The sequence below is a fragment of the Phoca vitulina genome, unplaced genomic scaffold (genome assembly GCF_004348235.1).
Source record: "Phoca vitulina isolate PV1807 unplaced genomic scaffold, GSC_HSeal_1.0 scaffold2, whole genome shotgun sequence".
NCBI lineage: Eukaryota > Metazoa > Chordata > Mammalia > Carnivora > Phocidae > Phoca > Phoca vitulina.
The window spans coordinates 25,356,131-25,382,616 of NW_022589705.1; the positions used below are offsets into that span (position 1 = coordinate 25,356,131).

Here is a 26,486-nt window from a genome sequence, read left to right on the forward strand (position 1 = left end):
AAAGAAGTCAAACTCTCTCTTTTCGCAGATGACATGATACTTTATGTGGAAAACCCAAAAGACTCCATCCCCAAATTACTAGAACTCATACAGCAATTCAGTAGTGTGGCAGGATACAAAATCAATGCACAGAAATCAGTTGCTTTCTTATACACTAACAATGTAACTGTAGAAAGAGAAATTAGAGAATCGATTCCATTTACAATAGCACCAAAAACCATAAGACACCTCGGAATAAACCTAACCAAAGAGGTAAAGGATCTATACTCTAGGAACTACAGAACACTCATGAAAGAAATGAAGAAGACACAAAAAGATGGAAAAACATTCCATGCTCGTGGATCAGAAGAATAAACATTGTTAAAATGTCTATGCTGCCCAGAGCAATCTATACCTTCAACGCCATCCCGATCAAAATTCCAATCACATTTTTCAAAGTGCTGGAACAAATGATCCTAAAATTTGTATGGAATCAGAAAAGACAGTGAATCGCCAAGGAAATGTTGAAAAAGAAAAACAAAGGTGGAGGCATCACGTTGCCTGGTTTCGAGCTATATTACAAAGCTGTGATCACCAAGACAACATGGTACTGGCACAAAAACAGACATATAGACCAATGGAACAGAATAGAGAGCCCAAATACGGACCCTCAACTCTATGGTCAAATAATCTTCGACAAAGCAGGAAAAAATATGCAATGGAAAAAAGACAGTCTCTTCAATAAATGGCGCTGGGAAAATTGGACAACTATATACAGAAGAATGAACCTCAACCCATTCTCTTATACCATACACAAAGATAAACTCAAAATGGATGAAAGACCTCAATGTGAGACAGGAATCCATCAAAATCCTAGAGGAGAACACAGGCAGTAACCTCTTTGACATTGGCCACAGCAACTTCTTTCAAGATACATCTCCAAAGGCAAGTGAAATAAAAGCAAAAATGAACTGTTGGGACTTCATCAAGATAAAAAGCTTCTGCAAAGCAAAGGAAACAGTCAACAAAACAAAGAGGCAACCCACAGAATGGGAGAAGATTTTTGCAAATGACACTGCAGACAAAGGGCTGATATCCAAGATCTATAAAGAACTTCTCAAACTCAACACCCAAAAAACAAATAATCAAGTCAAAAAATGGGCAGAAGACATGAACAGACACTTCTCAAAAGAAGACATACGAATGGCTAACAGACACATAAAAAAATGTTCATCATGTTTAGCCATCAGGGAAATTCAAATCAAAACCACATTGAGATAGCACCTTACACCAATTAGAATGGCAAAAATTGAGAAGGCAAGAAACAACAGATGTTGGAGAGGTTGTGGAGAAAGGGGAACTCTCTTACACTGTTGGTGGGAATGCAAGTTGGTACAGCCACTTTGGAAAACAGTGTGGAGGTTCCTCAAAAAATTAAAAATAGTGCTACCCTATGACCCAGCAATTACTCTACCAGGTATTTACCCCAAAGACACAGATGTAGTGAAAAGAAGGGCCATATGCACCCCAATGTTCATAGCAGCAATGTCTGCAATAGCCTAACTGTGGAAAGAGCCGAGATGCCCTTCAGCAGACGAATGGATAAAGAAGATGTGGTCCATATATACAGCCATCAGAAAGGATGAATACTCAACTTTTACATCAACATGGATGGGACTGGAGGAGATTATGCTAAGTGAAATAGTCAAGCAGAGAAAGTCAATTATCATACGGTTTCACTTATTTGTGGAACATAAGGAATAGCATGGAGGACATTAGGAGAAGGAAGGGAAAAAGGAAGGGGTGGGAATCAGAGGGGTAGATGAACCATGAGAGACTATGGACTCCAGGAAACAATCTGAGGGTTTCAGAGGGGAGAGGGGGAGCAGGTAGCCTGCTGATAGGTATTAAGGAGGGCACGTGTTGTAATGAGCACTAGGTGTTATACGCAAATAATGAATCATGGAACACTACATCAAAAACAAATGATGTACTGTATGGTGACTAACATAACATAATAAAATAAAATTAAAAAAAAAACCTATACATACTCATAAACATATTAAAAACTAGAGGCAATGGTCCAAAGGCTATCCATAAGAGATTTTTTAAAAAAAATGTTATATGTAATTGGTTTATTAAGGAGTCTCAGCCCAGAGGAGATAATAAGATAAAACTTTTTTCCCAATTAGTGCTGACAACTATGCTGTGTCAAATTCCTTTTTTTTCCATCTCTTAATGATATTATAGGCAAATTCCAGTATTTTCTGGTTATTTTTGGTATTGGAATTCAGCACAGTACTGTTTAAACACCTATCTTATATTTTACCTTACATCTTTCTCTCCCCCATCGCTGACTACATTTACAGTTGGGGAGATCTGGAATAGGAAATAGAGAACATGGTCTGGTCTCCTGCTCCTCCATTTTCTGGGTCTAACTCTTGTGGAAGAGGGCTACAGATGGGGCCACGGATGGCCATATAACTAACCAGACACAACATGGTAGTAGGTTGATGTCACTGAGTTTGCTGTAATTAAAATGTTGATGGCCTTTGCTGATGACTCTTTTAGGAGCACACTGAATTTCACCATAGCCTCTCAGTGGATAAGGATTCTTTTAGTGGTTCATGATGCACAGCGCTTCCCTAGGTGGGACACAGCATCATTTGGCCCTATACCAGCATCCTCTCATCTTCATAGACCACTAAGATCCCTGCCTACCATGTGTAACTGGGGTGTGGAGCAGATGCCCTATACTTTCTTCTATATATGACAATAGCTATTGTCCCTAATAACCAAGCTAGTACTGGCTTCTCCCTTTAGAAATCCCCACATCTGAGTATACTCTCACTGGTTTCTCAGGCATATTCCAGACTCTCCCAAGAAATCTCTTACCGTTTTCTCTTATTCTTTAATGGAAGCTCCAGAGTGGGCTGGTTTTACAGATGTGGTATATGTCCATCTGAGGGATAAGACATATCTCCTCATTACAGATACCCTCTATCTTTAATCTTTATTCAGGATATGCTTATATCTCCCTCCTAACTTTCACTTGGCTGGGAAGATGGGGGAAGCAGATGAATGAGAAGGAAAATCTTTCATCAGAATCCTTAATCCTTCACCTTCTACAAAGTTGAAGACACCACGGACCACCCTCCTTCTTCTAGTCCCTTACTTCTAGAGACTGGAATGAATGACTGATTAAAGGTAGCTGAGGAGTTTAACTGTTTCTCAGTAAACCCTGAGTGGGTGATAGTGGAGGTGGTGCTATATGCAACTATTCATGGCTCTGTTTTAGTACATGGGGTACTTCCTCAGCTACAACTTATATAGAGATGGGAAAAGTCCTACCTAACACAAAAATCTAAATTTAAATGTTATTCAAATTATTCAAATTACCTAATTAAAATTCATACAATGCATACTATTGTCTCAAGTACCCATAAGAAGGAAATGCTGATTAAAACAATTCTTCTATGATTTATTTTTCTGTTGATTATAAAAGTAATACATGGGGGCTCCCGGGTGGCTCAGTCGGTTAACTGTCTGCCTTAGGCTCAGGTCATGCTCCCAGGGTCCTGGGATCAAGCCCTGCTTCGGGCTCCTTGCTCAGTGGGGAGCCTGCTTCTCCCTCTTCCCTGTCCCTTCCCCCGTGCTCGTGCTCTCTCTCTCTCTCTCTCTCCCCTTCTCAAATAAATAAAATCTTAAAAAAGTAATACATGACCACTGTAGAAAATTTAGAAAATGTAGAAAAGCATAAATTAGAAAATAAGAAATAACCTATCAGTCATAGTGTAAATTAAAACAATGGAGAATCTAAGAATAATGTACAAAATGGCATCTGTACAAATGCATAGTATGAGATCTTTCTTTAGACAATAAATTTATGTTTGCATAAACTAAAGTTAAAAGTTAGTATTCATACTCCACCTGAGGAGACTGAGAGAAATATATTCCACCCAAGTACATGCTATAAAGAGAAGTCACAGAAAGGAAGAGTGTACTTTCAGGGAAAAGAACCAATGAAACACTTGTGATAAATGTGTTTTGATAAATGGAGAAGGTAACTTTGGTCCCTGACTTCCTTAATTCCAAATCCTGACTGAGTCCCAGGTGTATATTCTACCTTTGAATTATAAAGGATATTCCTATATCCTTTCAATAAACCCCATGTCGATTTTATTTTACTTAAATGAACTGAATTCATTTCTAGTTTTTTGCAAACATACCATATGAGCTGTTTCCCATAAGTTAGAGTTCCCATAAGTTAAATTGACTTAATGTTTTAAGATTCAAAGCACTATCCACTATCAGAGTTAAAAGTCTAGTAGGTAATAATGGGTGACTTTAAGCATTGGGTACAAGATTTCTGAGACTCAATAATTACCTTCTGAAAGAAATTACAGTAATCTCTTCTTAAAATATAGATTGCTACTTCTTTTAATCCTTCTAGTCCATACATATCAGCCATATTGAGTATCTGACTAAAATAAAAATAGATGTTAATTCTCCAATTTGAAAACCAAGGAATAACACAATAATTTCCTGATAATATATAGTCTGTCTAGAAAAATAATCTAAATTATTTTAACTCTAACTTTCTGCCCTACATAATAGATATCCTTTATGAATAATAAAAAGGACAAAGGTCAAAAGCTGAAAGCACTTTCACATGACTTGGTTAGTAGAGAATAACAAGAAGTAAATTTGGAGATGTTTCAATCAAATTCCCCTCATATTTTCAGTGACATATATATCAAAGTTCAGAATGCTGTTTCAAAGGCTGTAAAAGTTACAAAACTCTTTGCAACAAATTTGTATAATAAAAACTTACTTAGGAGAAGGGTAATTAATTGATGCTTATCATATTGAAAATCCCTACAAATGACCTTAAGATTGGAAACAGTATCCAATGACTCTGAGAGTTTCCATTGCTTCTTTCATTTGGCAAGTATTTCCCAGCACCACACTTAACTTTAGGTACTTAGGAAACCGACAAGTGTTGAGAGCATGATAGAATTTCACATAGGTTTCCAGGGGGAAACTTCAGTACTTAATCCCCTGAGACATGACACTTTCCCTCCAAAATCATGTTTATTCAGTTTGTAATTAAAGGAACCAATGAATATTTAAATTAAAAGAGCAGCTTTCATTTGTTTGATATTAGAACAGCAATAAAAGAAGAGGACATCCAAAAAATTAGAAGAGCAAGGTAGATTTCACTTTCCGGTATGATTTTAGCAACTTAGATGGCATTTCACTAAAGAGTACTTAATAACCATTGTTGGTCTTTAAGATACCTATATTCTTAAAGTAATTTTAAGGTTTTTCTTTTTCTTTTCTTTTGCTGTTTAAGAGAGTAAACCTAAAATTTAAAAATAAAGTAGTAAGAGAACTGTTTGAAATTTGATAAAGATTCAATTTTACTTTATAAAAACCTGTTATTTATTTTCTAAAACAAATATAAGATTTTTCTAATAAAATTTGAGTCAAATACTTTTCTTAATCTTATCACTGTGAGTTGCTAGATCATCTTTTCTTCTAAATAAGGTGACATTGTTTTTAGATATTCCCAACACACAAGATATGGCAAAATAATAAAAGTGAAGCTTTTACTTCACTGGTACTTTAAAACATAGCTCAACAAAGCAGAAACCACAAAGTAGTAATACTTTTATGTTTAAAATCACTAAAAAGTAATACATACCCAACATTAGCTTTGTCTGGAAAGTCCAAAGTTCCTCCATATATAAAATTCATCATAACATTCATTTCCACATGGTTTATACTGAAAAATAAAAGAAAACTTAATTCAAATCCAGAAATAATTAAGGTTTAACTGATATCAATGATACATTCTATTTTCTAAAAAATTTTAGCCAAGATAAAGGGTTTTTTTTGTTTTTTGTTTTTTTAAAAGATTTTATTTATTTATTTGAAAGAGAGAGAAAGACAGCTAGAGAGGGAACACAAACAGGGGGAGTGGGAGAGGGAGAAGCAGACTCCCTGCTGAACAGGGAGCCTGATACAGGGCTCAATCCCAGGACCCCAGGATCATGACCTGAGCCGAAGGCAGACGTTTAACGACCGAGCCACCCAGGCGCCCCTAACCAAGAAAAGTTTTAATCTCACTTTTATCTGAAGAATATATTCTTCAAATAACATCCAGTTATTCCATTAATTTAAAATTAAGTATAAATGCAGCTATCGATTTTTATATAAGTAATAAAATGTTATTAGTATGTTATCAAATCACTGGTACTTGTTGAGCATCTTCTGTAATGAACTTTTATTTGTTTTTTATTTTTTAAAGATTTTATTTATTTGACAGGGAGAGTGAGAGAACACAAGCGGGGGAACAGCAGAGGGAGAGGGAGAAGCAGACTCCCCACTGAGCAAGGAGCCTGAAAAGGGTCTCAATCCCAGGACCCTGAGATCTTGACCTGAGGTGAAGACAGATGTTTAACCGACTGAGCCACCCAGGCACCCCTGTAACTAACTTTTAGAGTTAGAAGGGATGTGAGAGGTCACAATACAATCTCTTGCTCATTAGGAAATCCTCTCCCCCGCATCACTGACAAATGGCCTCCGGTCTTCTTAAAGCCTCAGATAAACAACTCTATACACTAGAAAGATTCTTGTTACGCTGTACAGATTTCTGAATGTGTAATACCTATCCAGCTGCTCTAGTTTGACCAGCATCCTCTTTATACAGATGAAAAGTAAAGATATGACTTAAGAAGTAGTCTGGAGTGATAATTTTTATGTCCTACTGACTACTGGATCTCAAACTGAATTCACGGCCTCCTTCCTCTTCCCTACCTACCCCCGTGCCCCAGGCTCAGTCTTCTTTCTGCTATTCCTATTTTGTTCATAGTACTGTTATAGGGCTTCTTGCATCTTGTCATACCCTCTGCCTCTGTGCAAAGGGGACTGAATTATCTGGTTCATGGGCAACAATCACTGGTCATTGTTCAGGAGGAACTCAAATTGAGAGGTAACTATATTTCCTTTTTCCTTTCTTCTCTGCTGAACAAGCATGAGGAGGTGATTGGGAAGAAGTGCATCTACTATACAATTTCAGACTTTCTTTTGGGTGGGTTATCACAGAAGGGACATAGTAAGCAAGTAAACTTTGGTTCTTGCATTAACACACATTTTACTGCTTTAACAGTTTTTATCTATAATAAAGGAAATGTTAGGGCGCCTGGGCATTGACCCTTGATTTTGGCTCAGGTCATGATCTCAGGGTCAAGAGAGGGAGCCCGCATAGGACTCTATGCTCAGCAGGAAGTCTGCTTGAGATTCTCTCCCTCTCTTTCCCTCTGCCCCTCCCCCTGCTTGCACACACATTCTAAAATAAATAAAATCCTTAAAAAAATAATAATAATAAAGGAAATGTTTTCTTACTTCATCTGCTAGTTCTTTCATATTATTTTGATCAGGAATAAAGTATATTATTTGCCCACCCCAACTCTAATACCATCTAGATTATCATCTACATACCTAAGAGGCTGAGGTTCATCTTAATCTTCTCCCTCATTATATCACATCACTTATACCTTCAAAATTTCTTGAATTCAGCCTTTGCTGTCTATTTCTCCTCTCACTACTCTGGGTTAGCCTCATTTTCTCTCATCTGTACTATGACTATATCTTCTCTCTCATGCTGGTTTCCTACCTGAAATAATCTCTTCATATCCCATTTCCCACACTGCTATTAAAGTGAAAACCCTTCAACAATTCTCCATAGCCCATAGAAAAAAAGTCCAAATTCCTTAGCTTGGTATATAGTGTTCTTTGATCATCTTACCTCTAGTTCTCCCTCTCTAGAAGCTGTTCCAAGAAAAATGAACTACTCATTTCCTATACCTGAACTACTTACAATTCTTTATACATCTATGCCATAGTACATCTGTTTACTGTTTAAAATGCTCTCCCTCTCTACTTATTTCATCTTGCAGACACCAGACATGTGGCTCTTTATCTCTGATTGTTTCTTTAATGTCCCCAAGGCCAAAAAAAAAGAAAAAAAATCACTGAATGGTAAACAGTAATAACTAACATTTACTGAGCACTTATGAGCCAGTTACTGAGCTAGTAAGTATTTTGAATGCCATTTGCTCATTTAATCATAACTCAATAACAGATATTATTAGTCTTATTTTATAAATGAAAAACTGAAATTAAGTAACTTGCCCAAGGCCAAATGGCTAGTGATACACTATAATTTAAATCCAGGCTGACTGACTCCAAAGTGTAGGCTCTTAAGCAGTACACTATACTATACATTTCCATTATCACATTTATCAAACTGATTTGTAATATCTTTGTTTACACATTTGTTTCTCCTTTAGACTGAGTTCTGCTGGAGCAGGCTGTATTTTAGATTTATCCTTGCATTTCTAGTAGCAGCCGAATGTCAGCATTGATTCAGTATCCCCCAGGATGAGAATTTTCTTCCCCCACACAATACTGGAGCTCTGCAGTGGAATCAGCGCTGATAAGATTCCTACACTTTGTTAAGCACAGTATCTAATATCTGCTAAAGAAAAGAAAGAAGGAAGGCAAGAAGAAAAGAAATGGAGTCCCACAGGGTAGGACTCAGAAAGGTGTTTGATTCTATTATCTTTTTTTTTTTTTTTTTAAGATTTTATTTATTTATTTGACAGAGAGAGACACAGCGAGAGAGGGAACACAAGCAGGGGGAGTGGGAGAGGGAGAAGCAGGCCTCCCGCGGAGCAGGGAGCCCAATGCGGGGCTCGATCCCACGACCCTGGGATCACGACCTGAGCCGAAGGCAGACGCTTAACGACTGAGCCACCCAGGCGCCCCTGATTCTATTATCTTATAATAACATATGCTCAATAAACGTTTGAAGAATGTTTAATGAATGGCTTGTTAAGGCACTTATGGCATCTTCCTAACCCTTCAGAGGAATACTGAGTTGAAAATATACAAGTATTTTTCAATTATTTTTTTATTTTATTTTATTATGTTATGTTAATCACCATACATTACATCATTAGTTTTTGAGGTAGTGTTCCATTCCATGATTCATTGTTTGTGTATAACACCCAGTGCTCCATTCAGTATGTGCCCTCTTTAATACCCATCACCAGGCTAACCCATCCCCCACCCCCTCCCCTCTGGAACCCTGTTTGTTTTTCAGAGTCCATAGTCTCTCATGGTTCACCTCCCCCTCCAAATTCCCCCCCTTCATTTTTCCCTTCCTACTATCTTCTTTTTTTTTTTTTTTTTAACATATATTATTTGTTTCAGAGGTACAGGTCTGTGATTCAACAGTCTTACACAATTCACAGCACTCACCATAGCACTTACCCTCCCCAGTGTCTATCACCCAGCCACCTCATCCCTCCCACCTCCACCACTCCAGCAACCCTCGGTTTGTTTCCTGAGATTAAGAATTCCTCATATCAGTGAGACCATATGATACATGTCTTTCTCTATTGACTTATTTCGCTCAGCATAATACCCTCCAGTTCCATCCACGTCATTGCAAATGGCAAGATTTCATTCCTTTTGATGGCTGCTTAATATTCCATTGTATATATATATACCACATCTTCTTTATCCATTCATCTGTCGATGGACATCTTGGCTCTTCCCATAGTTTGGCTATTGTGGACATTGCTGCTATAAACATCGGGGTGCACATACCCCTTCGGATCCCTACATTTGTATCTTTGGGGTAAATACCCAGTAGTGCAATTTCTGGGTTGTAGGGTAGCTCTATTTCCAACTTTTTGAGGAACCTCCATACTGTTTTCCAGAGTGGCTGCACCAGCTTGCATTCCCACCAACAGTGTAGGAGCGTTCCCCTTTCTCCACATCCCCGCCAACATCTGTCGTTTGTTAATTTTAGCCCTTCTGACTGGTGTGAGGTGGTATCTCATTGAGGTTTTGATTTGGATTTCCCTGATGCTGAGCGATGTTGAGCACTTTTTCATGTGTCTGTGGGCCATTTGGATGTCTTCTTTGGAAAAATGTCTGTTCATGTCTTCTGCCCATTTCTTGATTGGATCATTTGTACTTTGGGTGTTGAGTTTGATAAGTTCTTTATAGATTTCGGATACTAGCCCTTTATCTGATAGGTCATTTGCAAATATCTTCTCCCATTCTGTCGGTTGTCTTTTGGTTTTGTTGACTGTTTCTTTTGCTGTGCAAAAGCTTTTTATCTTGATGAAGTTCCAATAGTTCATTTTTGCCCTTGCTTCCCTTGCCTTTGGCGATGTTTCTAGGAAGAAGCTGCTGTGCCTAAGGTCGAAGAGGTTGCTGCCTGTGTTCTCCTCTAGGATTTTGATGGACTCCCATCTCACATTCAGGTCTTTCAACCATTTTGAGTCTATTTTTGTGTGTGGTGTAAGGAAGTGGTCCAGTTTCATTCTTCTGCATGTGGCTGTCCAATTTTCCCAACACCATTTGTTGAAGAGACTGTCTTTTTTCCATTGGACATTCTTTCCTGCTTTGTTGAAGATTAGTTGACCATAGAGTTGAGGGTCCATTTCTGGGCTCTCTATTCTGTTCCATTGATCTATGTGTCTGTTTTTGTACCAGTACCATACTGTCTTGATGAGGACAGCTTTGTAATAGAGCTTGAAGTCTGGAATTGTGATGCCACCAGCTTTGCTTTTCTTTTTCAACATTCCTCTGGCTATTCGGGGTCTTTTCTGGTTCCATACAAATTTTAGGATTATTTGTTCCATTTCTTTGAAAAAAGTTGATGGTATTTTGATAGGGATTGCATTAAATGTGTAGATTGCTCTAGGTAGTGTTGACATCTTCATAGTATTTGTTCTTCCAATCCATGAGCATGGAATGTTTTTCCATTTCTTTGTGTCTTCCTCAATTTCAATCAATGTGATACAATACATTAATAAAAGAAAGAACAAGAACCATATGATCCTCTCAATAGATGCAGAAAAAGCATTTGACTAAGTACAGCATCCTTTCTTGATCAAAACTCTTCAGAGTATAGGGATAGTGGGTACATACCTCAATATCATAAAAGCCATCTATGACAAACCCACAGCAAATATCGTTCTCAATGGGGAAAAACTGAGAGCTTTCCCCCTAAGGTCAGGAACACGGCAGGGATGTCCACTATCACCACTGCTATTCAACATAGTACTAGAAGTCCTAGCCACAGCAATCAGACAACAAAAAGAAATAAAAGGCATCCGAATTGGCAAAGAAGAAGTCAAACTCTCACTCTTTGCACATGATATGATACTTTATGTGAAAAACCCAAAAGACTCCACCCCAAAACTGCTAGAACTCATACAGGAATTCAGTAAAGTGGCAGGATATAAAATCAATGCACAGAAATCAGTGACATTCCTATACACCAACAAGACAGAAGAAAGAGAAATTAAGGAGTCGATCCCATTTACAATTGCACCCAAAACCATAAGATACCCAGGAAGAAATCTAACCAAAGAGGCAAAGAATCTATACTCAGAAAACTATAAAATACTCATGAAAGTATTTTTCAATTAATTTAATACACATTTACTGGACCCTACTATGGCTAAGTACTGGTTTCTGCTGATTCAAAAACTCCACATCTTTAATGCTTAGGAAAAAAGTCAAATCTCTACATATTCTTATTTATATACTATGGATATGAGAAGATGTGATCTCAGAATAATTATGTCACATTATCTGTAGTCTGTTAATCTAGAACACTAGCATAATTACTACAATGTATACTATCCCATGCACTTTCCTTCAAAATTTCAAGAGCCATTCTTACTGTTAATGAGAATTGGTCATTTATGTTTAAATAATAGTTTCTTTTAAGACTTGACATATTTAAGTAAAAGATAATAATGACTAAATAAAAACAAAAGTAGTTTTATTAAAATAAATAGCAAAATCTAGACATTTGAGCTTATATATCAATATATATGATAGTTATAAAAATGACAAGAAACCACTTTCCTGCAGTTTTACAGATGTTTTACTAAACTGCATTCTCATTACAGTGTTGTAAGTCATCTGTATTTTTACTAAAAGTATTTATAATGACATAATCAACTGGCCTAGAAAAACAACAAATCACTTCAAAAGCCCACAATTTAAATGGAAAGACTGAAAGCACTATCCCCATTTAAATGTAATCAGAATAAAAGCTTTTAGGAGATGAAAACATTACATACACTCAGGGAGAAAAATCTATCAGAGCTCTAAGACCAGAGAATAAACATGCATTTCATCCACTAAAATCTCTGTGCTTCATGTGTGCTTCCTAAAGTTTAAGGATTCTTTGTGTGTGGGCTAAAGTAACATAAGGACTTATTTATAAGTTAGTTCATTCACATTCAATATTTATCGAATGATAGGCTCTATTCTAGACCTTGAGGATACAAGAAGCTTACATTCTAGAGGTAGGACATGGACAGTAAATATATAAACAAATACATAAAGAAGACAATTTTAATAATAAAAGTGCCATGAAAATAACACAACAGGATAATATAAAAGAGGGTAACTGGAGAGTTGGGCTACAGTAACTTTAGGTGGAATAGTATGGAGAAACCGAGGGGCCAGACCATATAGAGTCTTACAGGTTGTGGTAAAGATTTAATTCTGTGATAAGAAGGCACTGAACAATTTTAGTCAGAAGAGAAATATATCTAATTTATATTTCAAAAGATCATCCTGAAAATTCAGTGCAATCCCAGGAATCTCCAAGGGAGATGAGAAAATCCGAATTTATGCTCCAAAGCCCCAAGCCACCACTGAAAGACTTCTATTTACATAAAATGTAAATATGTGGAGTTACAGAAATATTGGCTATGGTTCAATTTCTAGTGCAGGATGTCGAAAATTTCCCCCTTCTTCCACCAAAACTGGAGAACTTCCTTCCACCTCCTAACACCAGGGCATAGGTAGAACGAGGATTAGGGGACTCTACTATTCCTACCTCAATTTATTGAAGGCTGTCCCTCTTGAAAAATATCACGTGCATTATGTCTATGAGTTACCAACTCATTAAAAACACTGTGATTCTTTTCTGTAAGGACAGACAGGATTTCATTCTAATCTACTGCAGAAAACATCCTGCAGACATACAACAATGGCACAGTTCCAAAAAGGGCTGCTGATCAAGCAAAGCAGGCATTGTTGTCCTGGTACTGGTAATGGCCCTTACCTGAACCCATTTCTCTCTAGAAAATGAGAATAATCTAATCTAGGAAAAAAACAAAAGACAAATATTAATAAACACTATATACTACATACCAAGTACTATCTCGTTTAACCCTTCCAGTAACCTCAGGAAACTCAGGGAAGGTAAGCAATGTCCCTCAAGTCATGTAACAAGTTAGGACTGGATGTTGGACTGCCTATAATGACACCAAAGTCCATGACCTTTCTACTACACTACATTACCCATGGATACATCTACTCAGGTTCACAATATAAGCTAATGTGAAGAAAGAATTTGTTTTGTAGATTACTTTGTTATAATATAAAAATTCCTAAGAGTTGTGATTTTTTATTTACTTTTTTAAAGCTTTATTTATTTGTTTTTTTGTGTTTTTTTTTTAAAGATTTTATTTATTTATTTGACACAGAGACAGACAGCGAGAGAGGGAACACAAGCAGGGGGAGTGGGAAAGGGAGAAGCAGGCTTCCTGCCGAGCAGGGAGCCCGATGCGGGGCTCGATCCCAGGACCCTGAGATCATGACCTGAGCTGAAGGCAGTTGCTTAACCAACTGAGCCACCCAGGCACCCCTATTTATTTGTTTTAGAGAGACAGAGACAGAGCATATGTGTGTGTGTGTGTGTGTGTGTGTGTGTGTGTGTGTGTGTGTGTGAAGTGGGGGGAGGGGCAGAAGGAGAGGAAGAAAAAGAATCCTTCAAGCAGATTCCCTGCTGAGCAGGAAGCCTGATGAGCGGCTTGATCTCACACCCACCAGATCATGACCTGAGCCGAAACCAAGAGCCAGCTGCTCACTGACTGAGCCACCAGATGCCCCAAAAGGTGTGATTTTTAAAAAGCAAAATTCCTAAATCCCTTTTAGCCTCAAAATTCCTAAATTCCCTTTAGCCTTCCTACAGCTTTATATCCCATGATACTAATAACATTTTTTTAAAGATTTTATTTATTTATTTATTTGAGAGAGAGAGAGTGAGAAAGAGAGACCACGAGAGGGGCGAGGGTCGGAGGGAGAAGCAGACTCCCCACCGAGCAGGGAGCCCGACGTGGGACTCAATCCTGGGACTCCAGGATCATGACCTGAGTCGAAGGCAGTCGCTCAACCGACTGAGCCACCCAGGCACCCCAATACTATAAACATTTTAGGTGGTAATTTGAACACAAATTGATATGTGGTACAAGAGGAAAAAGCAAACGTATTATGTGATAATAATAATGGATGTATATAAAACCCAGTATCTTTCATTTTACTGTTAGAAAACCTTGCTTTATCAAACATGATAAAACAGTTGAGGCAAAAAGAAATGCATCCTTATTTCCAATGTGCTAGCACTGGAAGTGAATAAGGGAATTAGGAGTGAGCCTCCACTGCGGATCTAGCAGCTCTAGGTGAGATGAACCAGTAAGGAGCAGACTTGCTCACCACAACCGAAGTGATGGGAAAATACTGTAAGGGGAGTGAGCCTGATCATTGCTGGCACTACTACAATGTATTTTTTATTTGGATGCCACTTTTTTTTTTGTATAGTTGACACACAACATTACATTAGTTTCAAGAATACAACACGATGATTCAGCAACTCTGTATGTTATGCTGTGCTTACCTCAAGTGTAGGTACCATCTGTCACTGTGCAACAGTATTACAATACCATCCACTAACATATAATGTATTATTTGTTTCAGAGGTACAGATCTTGCACAATTCACAGCGCTCACCATAGCACATACCCTCCCCAATGTCTATCACCAGCCACCCCATCCCTCCCACCTCCCACCACTCCAGCAACCCTCAGTTTGTTTCCTGAGATTAAGAATTCCTCAGATCAGTGAAGTCATATGATACATGTCTTTCTCTGATTGACTTATTTTGCTCAGCAAAAAAAAAAAAAAAAAAAAGAAGATAGCAGGAGGGGAAGAATGAAGGAGGGGAAATCGGAGGGGGAGATGAACCATTAGAGATGATGGACTCTGAAAAACAAACTGAGGGTTCTAGAGGGGAGGAGGGTGGGAGGATGGGTTAGCCTGGTGATGGGTATTAAAGAGGGCACGTTCTGCATGGAGCACTGGGTGTTATACGCAAACAATGAATCATGGAACACTACATCAAAAACTAATGATGTAATGTATGGTGATCAACATAACATAATAATAAAAAAAAAATAATAATACCATTGACTATATTCCCTATGCCATGCCTTTTATTCCTGTGACTTATTCATTCCATAACTGGAAGCTTGTACCTCCCACTCCTCTTTAACCATTTTGCCCACTCCCATGCCCTCCCACTCTGGCAACCATCAGTTCTCTGTATTTGTGGGTCTGTTTCTGCTTTTTGTTTGTTTATTCTTTTGTTTTGTTTTTTGGATTCCACATATAAGTGAAATCATGTGATATTTGTCTTTCTCTGAATGACTACCACTGACCAACTTTAGTAGCTTGTTCAAGGGAAAGCCAAATACAACTCTGAAACAAGTTTGGCTACTTATATTTGGCTTTTCCTTGAGCAAGTTACTAAAGTTGGTCAGTGGTAGTCAAGCCATATTATAACAGGAGATATTTATCCATCATATCCATCATAATTAAGGATGGAAAATTACAGGTAAGGGAGTAGAGACCACTAGTTGATGATACTATTTCTTTCTTGTCTACGGACCTCTTAATAAATAGGCTTCATCTTTAAAAGCCTGTGGGTTTTGAATGTTTAATCTGATCACTCACGAGGGCTGATTAAGGATTGCCTTTATTCCCATAGCTAAACTCCGAGGTCATCTTAAACAATATAAAACAGATAAAAGTGGAGCAGCTCTGGTTGAAGGAGTGCCCCTTCCCATATAGATTTCCCCTCAGATCCCAATCTCATGCCATGTGTTCCCTAACATACCTACCAAGAACTTTAGGGTCCTATGGGATAAAGTTTGAAAATCACTGATTTAAACAGTGGAGTAGAAGAGCAGTCTGCACTAGCTCAAGAGTTCCCATGCCAATGGGAAAGTTCTAAATTCTTTAGTGACTGTGGTGGAATGGACACTGAGTTAAGTATCAAAAACCATGTGATTTACATTCAGTACAGGCACCTATTTAACAGGTGACTCCAGGAAGATATTTAACTTAACTGATCTTGTTTTTATTCATCTGCAATATATGAATATACCCTGCTCTCTGAAAGACTGATTCTAAAAATAAAGGGCATAGTAAATGTGGAAGAAGCCCAGAAAATACATGGTGTAACTATAAGGTATTATTACTGCTGAGGACAGAATCTATTTGGAGAAAGGAAGAAAGAGCTACATAATGGGTATCAGATAGTAAAAACTGTCACTAAACCTACAAGGGACTACGATTTCTTCCAGGAAAAAAAACTAGACATGAGCTTTCTATAAATTACTTTCCCCTGTTGTAGAATAAGATCCCATAATCATACTTTTCTTTTGACTTTTATCTCACTACACAGAATCATGTGATTTTTAATGAATGTCAGAAGTTGCATTTTGAGTCAAACTAGTATTATCTCTCCATTTAAATCTCTGCATTTAAAAATTCAGAATAAAAAACTGAATTTCTGAATTCAGTTCTAATGAGAGTGGATTGACAGTTCTTTAAAATGATGTCTAAAACATCTGAAACACAGTCCCTGGACAAGTTTCCAAAATTACACCAATGTAGACTCTGGCCTCTACTAGCACTATTCTTCTTTCTATATTCAGTGGATATTTTAAATTCATCATAAAGAAAGAGATCTTATCAGTAGGATATATACATCTTTCAGATTGTTTTTCAATAGTGATGATAAAATTTCACTGCTTTATCTACACATTCCTTTTACCCACAGGATAATACATTCTTTAGCTTGGCATATAAAAGCTTCCATAATCAGAAACTACCTGGTTGCCAAAGGCAGGGGGTAGGAGGGTGGGTGAAAGGTAAAGGTGTTCAAAGGTACAAATTTCCAGTTATAAGACAAATAAAGCCTAGGGATATAACTTATAGCATGGTTACTACAGTTAATAATACTATATTGTATATATGAAAGTTGCTAAGAGAGTAGATTTTAAACATTCTCATAAGAAAAATATGTATAACTATGTGAGATGATGGATATTAAGTACATTTATTGTGATAATTATTTTGTAATATATACAAAAATCCAATCATTATGTTGTACACCTGAAACGAATACAATGTACAATTACATCTCAATTAAAATTTGTTTAAATAAAAAAAAAAGAGCAGCTCAGATGGAAAAATAGGGAAACAGGGTTACTTAAATGTAAATATTATTTTTTTTAACATCACCAAAGCAATTCATGTAATGTTTTAATGCTATATTAGTGAAGGACAGGAAAAACAGAAGAAAAACAAACCTGCATATATATGTGGAGGACAAATTAGTTAGAGAGGAAGTTCATTTTAGTAGCAATATCAAGTAAAAAGTTGGTGGTTATATGCCATTTTACATCCTCCATTATTGTCTCTCTATTAATATTTCATTAGTCTTTTTTTTTCTTTAAAAAACACACTGTAATAAGGTCATCCACATGATTCCATGGATACATAATTGAAATCACTAATGGTGGCAGCTGCTGAAAATACATCCAAAAGACAGGTTGCAAAATACACTGAAATATGTGTATTGAAACTGCGGTAGTATAATTAAAACATAATCTTCAAAAGGCCCTAGTATGAAGAAAATGGGGTTGAGTCCTTTTGCATTTCATTTCTACTAAATGAATAAAATATGAAAAAAAGGACAAAATAAAAACACATTATATATTCTTATAAATAATGTTTCAAAATTCCATTTTTTATAGAGTGAGAAATTACAAAATGATAGGCATTTGGAGATCTGTTCTAGTTAGGAAGAGAACCATTGTGACTGCAACCAAGAATCAAGATCAAAGCCAGGGTGACAAATAAATGGTAGGAATTGATCAATACTTTCTGTGCATCCATTGTCATGGAATTGCCACTATCACTATTCCACACCCAAACCTCTGGCTAAGATGCAGGGCTGAGGGGTTCCCTCAGAACTCCCAGGTAATTTTCCTACTGAGAAAGCTCTCCCCCATACTATAGACTCTCAAGGGATCATCTGTGACCAAAAAAGGTTTCTTTTTCTCATTTAAGGTACTAGTTCATCTCTTAATAACTATCTTGGCAGTTTATATAAACTGCCACCAATTGTGCAGATTCACCATTGCCTTATGATAGGTCAATGAAATCCACATCTATCCAAATTACTCTTTTAAAAAAAAAAAAAAGGAAAGAAAGAAAAGAAACTACCTTTTGCAGACTGAATATTTACAGCCCCACCCACCCAAATTGATATACTGAGGCCTAACCCTCCAATGTGGCTATATTTAGAAATGGGGCTTATAAGGAATTAAGGTTAAATGAAGTAATAGGGTGGGGCCCTGCCCTAATGTGCTAAAATTAGTGTCCTTGGGGCGCCTGGGTGGCTCAGTTGTTAAGCGTCTGCCTTCGGCTCAGGTCATGGTCCCAGGGTCCTGGGATCAAGCCCCGTATCGGGCTCCCTGCTCAGCAGGAAGCCTGCTTCTCCCTCTCCCTCTGCCTGCCACTCTGCCTACTTGCGCTCTCTCTCTCAGTCAAATAAATAAATAAAATCTTTAAAAAAATTAAAAATAAAATAAAATTAGGGTCCTTATAGAAGATATACCAGAGAGTTCTCTCTCTCCCTTCTTTTCATCTCCCCATGCCCCCATGCACTAAGGAAAGGCCATTAAGCACATACAAAGAACCAGCTGTCTGCAACCCTAGGTAAGAGCTCTCACAAGACACAAATCTTGCTAGCGCTCTGATCTTGCCAAATTGTGAGAAAATAAATTTCTGTTGTTTAAGCCACCCAGTAGTGGTATTTTGTTATAGCAGTCTGAGAAGACTAACACATTATCTCTATTACTAAATGCTTTGTACTATCTCTCATTTTCGGAAGATGTACTTTGATGAATTCCACAACATGAGAAACATTTCACTGAACACATGGGGAAATCAGATTCATAAAGAGTGCTTTGTATGAAGTATTATTTGCAGTCAAGCTGCCCTGTAAGAATTATGCTTACCCTTGAAGAGTAATGTACTCTTGGGAGCTTTCAGCCCAACAGCCACTCAGCATTGCAGCAAAATAACTAGATCTGGCACTTAAAATGGCTCTAAAGGGAAGGGGAGGGAAAAAACACAGGTAAACATTTATGTACTATGCAAAATATAATTTTTTATTAAATTCTTCACTTTAACTCTTATAACATAATAATCTGTCTTGTTTGTATTTACTGGTAGGATTATAATAATAATAAAAATTATAAACCTATATTTATACCTAAATATTTTTTTTGTTTTGTTTTTTAGAGAGAGAGAGAGCACATGCATATGTGGGATGGGAGGTGGAGGGAGAGGAGGAGGAGGAAGAAAGAGAATTTTGTGGGTTTTTTTTTTAGATTTTATTTATTTGACAGAGAGAGACATAGCAAGAGAAGGAACACAAGCAGGGCGAGTGGGAGAGGGAGAAGGAGGCTCCCTGCTAAGCAGAGAGCCCGATGCAGGGCTCGATCCCAGGAGCCTGGGATCATGACCTGAGCCGAAGGCAGACTCCCAACGACTGAGCCACCCAGGCACCCCAAGAAAGAGAATCTTAAGCAGGTTCCACACCCAGCAGGTAGCCTGACATGGGGCTTGATCTCACAACCCTGAGATCATGACGTGAGCTGAAATCGAGAGTTGGACACTTAACCAACTGAGCCACCCAGGCACCCCAATATACCTAAATATTTTGATTACTTAATTAGAACATTAATTCCAATGTCCTTATCTTTTTTATTTTTCCCCTTAAAGCTCTTTAATTTTAATAACAATTGAAACTATTTTCATGAGTAAGAGAGTAATAAATCATTTGCAAATGGAGAAATAAAGAACAAAAGATGTTATTTAACATTTTAAGGGAGTAGTAATAAGAAAGACACTAGAACCATAAAGGTCCTGAGTTCAAGTTCAGAACTTACCCAATTGTGCTACAGAACAGCTCTTAGATGTAAGAAATGGTAAGAAAGATATTTTCTTTTGAATTTCCATTCTATCTTCTCACATAAAATGTCCATTCATTCTTTAATTCAACAAATATCTATTGACTTCTATTTTGTGCTAGGCACTATTCTAAGTAGCACTAAATGAGATACACAGAACAACGTTATATTCTAGTGGAGAATGGTATGGAAGAATGGAGAGGGACAAGGAGAAGAAAAATATGCTTCTGGCAATGGCTTACTAGGTTGTCTCAGACCAACACTCCTGAAAATAGCTAGGGAAAAAAGGGAGATACATATAGACATACACATAAATATATAGAGATTTTTTTAAGAAAGCAAGAATGATTTGAAGGTATCAGAAAGGTACCATCCTGGTAGACTTTGAGACAAATTATAAGAGAGAAGACAAAAACGCTGACCCAAGTATTTTAGGTAACTTTTTCCATTGAGGCAATTGCCAATATCTCTGATGAACGCAGATGCAAAAAACCTTCCTTAACAAAATATTAGCAAACCAGATTCAACAATACATTAAAAAAAAAAATCATTCATCATGATCAAGTGGGATTTATTACTGAGATGCAAATGGAAGGGTGGTTCAGTAACTGCAAATCAATCAAAGCGATATATCATATCAACACAAGAAAGGATAAAAACCATATAATCATTTCAATAGATGCAAAAAAAGCATTTGACAAAGTAAAACATCCATTCATGATAAAAACCCTCAAGAGAGTAGGTTTAGAGAGAACATACCTCAACATAAGGGCCATATATAAAAAACACACAGCCTTCATCATACTCAATGGTGAAAACCTGAGAGCTTTCCCCTAAGGTCAGGAACAAGACAAGGATCCCACTCTCACCACTTTTATTCAACATAGTACTGGAAGTCCTAGCCACAGCAATCAGACAAGAAAAAGAAATAAAAGCCATCTGTATTAATGAGGAATAAGTAAAACCGTCACTATTTGCAGATGACGTACTATATATAGCAAACCCTAAAGACTCTGCCAAAAACCTACTAGAACTGATAAATGAATTCAGTAAGGTCACAGGACATATAATCAATATACAGAAATTCAATGCATTTCTATACACAATGAAGTATCAGAAAGAGAAATAAGAAAACAATCCCATTTATAATTGTAGCAAAAATAATAAGATACCTAGAAATAAACCTAACCAAAGAGGTTAAAGACCTGTACTCTGAAAACTATAAAACACTGATAACAGAAAATGAAGACAATGGAAACAAATGGAAAGATTCTCCATGCTCATGGATTGGAAGGACAAATATTCTTAAAATGTCTATACTCCCCAAAACAATCTACAGATTTAATGCAATCCCTATCAAAATACCAACAGCATTTTCACTAAATTCAAGCAAATAATCTTAAATGTGTATGGAACCACAAAAGACCCCAAATAGACAAAGCAATTCTGAAAAAGAACAAAACTGGAGATATCATAATCCCAGATTTCAAGATATACTATAAAGCTGTAGTAATCAAAACAGTATGGTACTGGCAAAAAATAGACAAATAGATCAATGTAACAGGATAGAGAACCTAGAGATAAACCCATGATTAATGTGGACAAGGATTAATTTTCAAAAAGAGTCTCTTCAACAAATGGTGTTGGGGAAATGGGACAGCTACAAGCAAAAGAATGAAACTGGACCACTTTCTCACACCATACACAAAAATAAACTCAAAATGTATTAAGGACCCTCCCCAGTGTCTATCACCCAGCCACCCCAAATACATTATATGTAAAAAAAAAAAAAAAAAAAAAAAGAAGAAGATAGTAGGAAGGGAAAAATGAAGGGGGGGAATCGGAGGGGGAGATGAACCATGAGAGACTATGGACTCTGAGAAACAAACTGAGGGTTCTAGAGGGGAGGGGGGTGGGGGGGATGGGTTAGCCCAGTGATGGGTATTAAGGAGGGCACGTATTGCATGGAGCACTGGGTGTTACACGCAAACAATGAATCATGGAACACTACATCAAAAACTAATGATGTAATGTATGGTGATTAACATAACATAATAAAATAAAATTAAAAAAATTAAAATAAAAAAAATGGATTAAGGACCTAAATGTGACACCTGAAACCATAAAAATCCTAGAAGAGAGCACAGGCAGTTAATTATTCTGACATTGGACATAGCTACATTTTTCTATATATGTTTCTTTCCTAAGGCAAGAGAAACAAAAGCAAAAATAAACTATTGGGACTACATCAAGATAAAATTCTTGTGCACAGCAAAGGAAACAATCAACAAAACTAAAAGACAACCTATGGAATGGGAGAAGATATTTGCAAATGACATATCCAACAAACAGTATCCAAAATATGTAAAGAACTTATACAATTCAACACCAAAAAAGCAAACAATCCAAGTTAAAAATGAACAGAAGACATGAACAGACATTTCTACAAAGAAGACATATAGATGGCCAACAGATACATGAAAAGATGCTCAACAGCACTCATTAGCAGGGAAATACAAATCAAAACCACCATGATATATCACCTCACACTTGCCAGAATGGCTAAAATAAAAAACATGAGAAACAACAAGTGTCAGCAAGGATATGCAGAAAAAGAACCTCATGCACTGTTGATGGGAATACAAGCTGGTACAGCCATTGTGGAAAATAATATGGAGGTTGCTCAAAAAGTTAAAAATAAGACTACCTTACAATCCAGCAATTACTCTAGTAGGTATTTACCCAGGAATACAGAAATACTAATTCAAAGGGATACAGGCACCCCAATGTTTACAGCAGTATTATCTACAATAGCCAAATTATGGAAGCAGCCCAAGTTTTCACTGATAGATGATGAATGGATAAAGAAGCGATATATTTATAATATATATAAAAGGAATGACATCTTACCATTTGCAACTACATGGATGGAGTGAGACACTGTAACAGTAAGTGAAATAAGCCAGTTGGAGAAAGACAAATACTGTATGATTCCACTCATATGTGGAATTTAAGAAACAAAACAAAGGAAAAAAAAAGACACAAACCAAAAAGCAGACTCTTAACTATAGAGAACAAACAGATGGCTACCAGAGGGGAGGAAGGGAGGAGGATGGATGAAGTAGGTGAGGGGGATTAAGAGTACACTTACCATGATGAGCACTGAGTAATATACAGAATTGTTGAATCACTATATTGTACACCTGAAATTAATATAACACTGTATGATAACTACAGTGAAAATAAAATTTTTAATTTTTAAAAACCAAAAAAACTCATCAAATTGGATTTTGATTATATGTGAATTCTAAACATAATAAACTTAACTGCAAAAAAAAAGAATAAAAATAAAACCTACTTAACAAAGAAAATTACAGGCCAAGATGACTTCTCCAGTAAAGTCAAACATTTAAGGAAGATATAAGATCAATCATCCTCAAATAAATTTTTATTAAAAATCAAATACAAATAAAATAGAAAAAAAAAAAACAAGAAGAAATACTTTCCAACTCATTTTATGAAGTCAACATAATCTCAAGACCTAAACTTAACAAGGATACTACAAAAAAAGGAAAATTATGGGTCGACTTCTCTCAGAAACATAGATGCAAATATATTCAACAAAATATTAGCAAACTGAACCCAGCAATAAATACATTGAATAAAATATCATAATCAAGTTGAAATTATTATAGGAATGTAAGATTGCTTTAACATTTCAAAATCAAGCAATATAATTTAGCACATTAACAAAATAAAGGAGAAAAATTGTGATCACTGAAACAGATGCAGAAAAGCATTTGACAAAATTCAACACCAATTTGTGATTTTAAAAATTTAGGCAATTCCAATCAAAATTTCAGAAAGCTATTTTGTAGATATTGACAAAGTGATTCTAAAATTTATATGGAGGCACCTGGGTGGCTCAGTTAGTTAAGCGTCTGCCTTCGGCTCAGGTCATGAACCCAGGGTCCTGGGATGGCTCAGTGGAGAGCCTGCTTCTCCCACTCCCTCTGCCCCTCCCCCTACTTTGTGCACACGTGTACTCTTTCTCTCTCTCTCTCTCACTCATTCTCGCTCTATCTCAAATAAAATCTTTAAAAAAATAAAATAAATAAAATTTATATGTAAAGGCAAGAACCAAAAATAGCCAATACAAAACTGGAAAAGAACAAAGTTGGAGGATTCCAACTACCTGATTTCAAGAGAAACTATATAGTTATAGTATTCAAGACAGCATGTATTTTTGAAAGAAGAGACACACAGATCAGAGGCCAGAAATAGATCTACACTAATATAGTTAACTGAGTTTTGACAAAAGCACCATGGCAATTCAGTGAAGAAAGGATGGTCTTTTCAACAAATGGTTCCAGAACAATCTGACATCCACACACAAAAAAGTAAAACTCTTTAACTTACACAAAAGTTAACTCAAAATTGATCAGAGGTCTAAATATAAAATACAAAACCCTAAACTTCCAGAAGAAAACATAGGATCTTGGATTTAGTGATGAATTTAGATACAATATTAAAGTACAATCTATAAAAGAAAAAACTGGTAAGTTGGATTCTATTACAATTAAAAACTTTAGCCTGGCAACTACAGTCAGGAATATTTTATTGTATATTCAAAAGTTGCCAAAAAAATAAATCTTAAAAGTTTTCATCATAAGGGAAAATATCTTTTTGTAACTTTGTATGGTGATGGATGGTAATTAGACTTAGTGTGGTGATCACTATGTATACAAATATTGAATGATAATGTTGAACACCTGAAACAAATACAATATGAGAATTTTAACTCAACAAAAAAGTTAAAAACTTTTGCTCTGTAGAAGACACTGCTAAGAGAATGAAAAGACAAGGCTTGGGGAGGAAATATTTGCAAATCACACAGATAAAGGACTTCTGTCCAAAATATAAAGAACTCTTAAAACTCAACATTTGACAACAAACAACCCAATTTAAAATGAGCAAATGATATGAACAAAAAACGCCCAATGATATACAGATGGCAAATAATCATGTGAAAAGATCCTCAAGATCCTCTGTCAATAGGGAAAAGTAAAATGAGGGCACCTGGCTAGCTTGGTCGGTAGAGCATGTGACTCTTGATCTCAGGGTTGTGAGTTCAAGCCCCATGTTGGGCGTGGAACCTACTTAAAATTTTTAAAAAGTTAAAAAAAAAAAAAAAGGAAAATGAGATTCCAGTACACAGAATGACTGAAATTTCAAAAAGTGACAATATCAATTACTGATGAAGATGAGGACCAAAAGGAACTCTCACTCACTGCTAGTAGAAATACAAGTGGGGGGCGCCTAGGTGGCTCAGTCGGTTGAGTGACTGAATCTTGATTTTGGCACAGATCATGATTTCAGGGTCGTAAGATCGAGACCCACATCAGGCCCCCACTGGGCATGGAGCCTGCTTAAGATTCTCTCTCTCTCCCTCTGCCCCTCCCTGACCTCCCGCTCATGGTATGGAAAGGAAGGAAAGGAAGGAAGGAAGGAAGGAAGAAAAAGAAAGAAAAGAAAGAAAAAGAAAGAGAAAGAAAGAAAGAAAGAAAAAGAAAGAAAAAAAAGAAAGAAAGAAAGAGAAATGCAAGTGGTACAGCCACTTCGAAAGATAGTCTGGCAGTTTCTTACCAAGCTGAACATAATCTTACCATATGATCTGACAATCACACTCCTGGGTATTTAACCAGCTGATCTGAAAATTATGTCCATCAAAAACTTGCACATAAATGTTTATAACAACTTTATTCAAAATCACCACGTCTAAGGCAACCATAATGTCCCTCAATAGGTGAATCAATAAACTGTGATACATTCTTTACAACAGAATATTACTCAGTGATAAAAAAAAAGGAATTAGCTCTCAAGCCACACAAAAACATGGATGAATCTTAAATGCAGGGGTGCCTGGGTGGCTCAGTCGGTTAAGCATCTGCCTTCGGCTCAGGTCATGATCCCAGGGTCCGGGGATCGAGCCCCGCATCGGGCTCCTTGCTGAGCAAGGAGCCTGCTTCTCCCTCTCCCTCTGCCTGCTGCTCCCCCTATTTGTGCTCTTTCTGTTAAATAAATAAATAAAATCTTTAAAAAAAAACAAACTTAAATGCATATTGCTAAGCAAAAGAAACCAGTCTGAAAAGGCTACATACTGTTTGATTGCATTATATGACATTCTGGAAAAGTTAAAACTGTGAAGACAGTTTAAAAAATTACCAGAAATTTGGAGAGGGCATCAATTACAGGGAAGTTTTAGTTGAAATTATTCTGTATAAT

General features: G+C 36.7%; 1 protein-coding gene across 5 annotated transcripts in view; it reads right to left on the reverse strand.

Annotated features, from left to right (window-relative positions):
* Positions 1–26,486, reverse strand: part of BTBD8 (BTB domain containing 8) — a 104,869-nt gene that overhangs the window by 36,034 nt on the left and 42,349 nt on the right. For 4 of the 5 annotated variants that reach the window (XM_032423812.1, XM_032423795.1, XM_032423819.1 and 1 more), the window contains 3 exons: positions 19,245–19,334; positions 5,687–5,767; positions 4,367–4,463 (listed from right to left, as the gene is read on the reverse strand). In XM_032423812.1, the coding sequence (XP_032279703.1) occupies positions 4,367–4,463; positions 5,687–5,767; positions 19,245–19,334 (268 nt within the window). The remainder of the gene's footprint in view (positions 1–4,366; positions 4,464–5,686; positions 5,768–19,244; positions 19,335–26,486) is intronic. The other variant, XM_032423803.1, reaches the window with a different exon arrangement.